General features: G+C 67.0%; 1 protein-coding gene across 1 annotated transcript in view; it reads right to left on the reverse strand.

Moving 5' to 3' along the window:
- The window catches only part of REXO1 (RNA exonuclease 1 homolog), a 26,969-nt gene that overhangs the window by 5,259 nt on the left and 20,674 nt on the right, over positions 1-1,036 (reverse strand). Inside the window, exons 8-10 of the mRNA XM_039839004.1 lie at positions 501-614; positions 233-370; positions 3-99 (exon numbers count right to left, since the gene is read on the reverse strand). Coding sequence (XP_039694938.1) covers positions 3-99; positions 233-370; positions 501-614 — 349 coding nt within the window. The remainder of the gene's footprint in view (positions 1-2; positions 100-232; positions 371-500; positions 615-1,036) is intronic.

The following is a 1,036-nucleotide window of genomic DNA, read 5'->3' on the forward strand; positions in this document are numbered from 1 at the left end:
GCCGCCCCCAGTGGTAGTGACACTCCTCGTCGCGCACGCAGCGGCCCGAGGGAGACACGAGGTACTCCGTGCCACAGCGGCAGCAGACCCTGCAGGAGGCTATGGGGTGGGCACAGTGGGTGGGGGGCCAAGGCGTCAGGCCTGTCTGCACAGCCCGCCTGTGCTGTCCCCTCTCCCAGGCAGCCTTCCCCTCCTACCCTCTGCCGAGCATGGGTGGCGGGAGGCCACTTACAATCCTTGGGAGGCTTGTCCTCGGCCGTGAAGATGACGGCACCGCCCGGCCGCCCGGGGTGCGGGAAGGGGTAGCCATTCTCTTTGAGCTGGTCCTCGGTGAGCAAGTAGTCCCTGAGGCGTCCATACAGGGCCGCCCCTGGGGACAGCCAGGACAGGCAGTGAGCCCACGGTGAGGCTGGCCACGCGGCGGGCAATGGGTGTTTGAAAGGGGCCAGGGAGGGTGGGAGAGCGCCCAGTGGCCCTGCTGTGTCACAGACCAGGCTCACCTTTCAGGTCCTCCACCCGCGGGCTGGTCGGGCGGCTGATAGAGAAGCTGGTCTTGGCGGCCAACTTGCCCCCCAGCACCACCTCATGGGACACGACCCTGCGGCCACCGCTTTCTGGAAGGGGGAGGGGACGCGTAAACCAGGCTCAGACCCCCTCAGCTTTCCCTGGTGCTCCCCCACCTCCTCAATCTACATTCTTCCCAGGCAAGGTGGTCTGACCTCGTGTGACTCTGGGCAGCCACCCCCAACCCTAACTCAGGACCCACAGGCGTCGGGCTGCCTGGAAGCCCCTCCCCCCCAAGCGGGGTTCTGAGGAAGAATTTAACTCGAGCTCTGAGGCCTTCTCGCCGGGAGTGGTGGGCGGGCCGGACCGAGAGCAGCGAGCGAAGCGCCTGCTGTCAGCTTAATGCACCTCGAGGGCCACCGCGTCCTCGGGGTTAATGCGCAGAGCGGGCAGGCGCCTTGCGCTTTGAAGAGGCCGCCCATTAGCGGGCAGGCGGCCCCTCGCTGGAGAGACCCTGGCTCTCAGCTCTCTC

This window comes from Pteropus medius, unplaced genomic scaffold (genome assembly GCF_902729225.1).
Source record: "Pteropus medius unplaced genomic scaffold, Ma_sr-lr_union100, whole genome shotgun sequence".
Taxonomy (NCBI): domain Eukaryota; kingdom Metazoa; phylum Chordata; class Mammalia; order Chiroptera; family Pteropodidae; genus Pteropus; species Pteropus medius.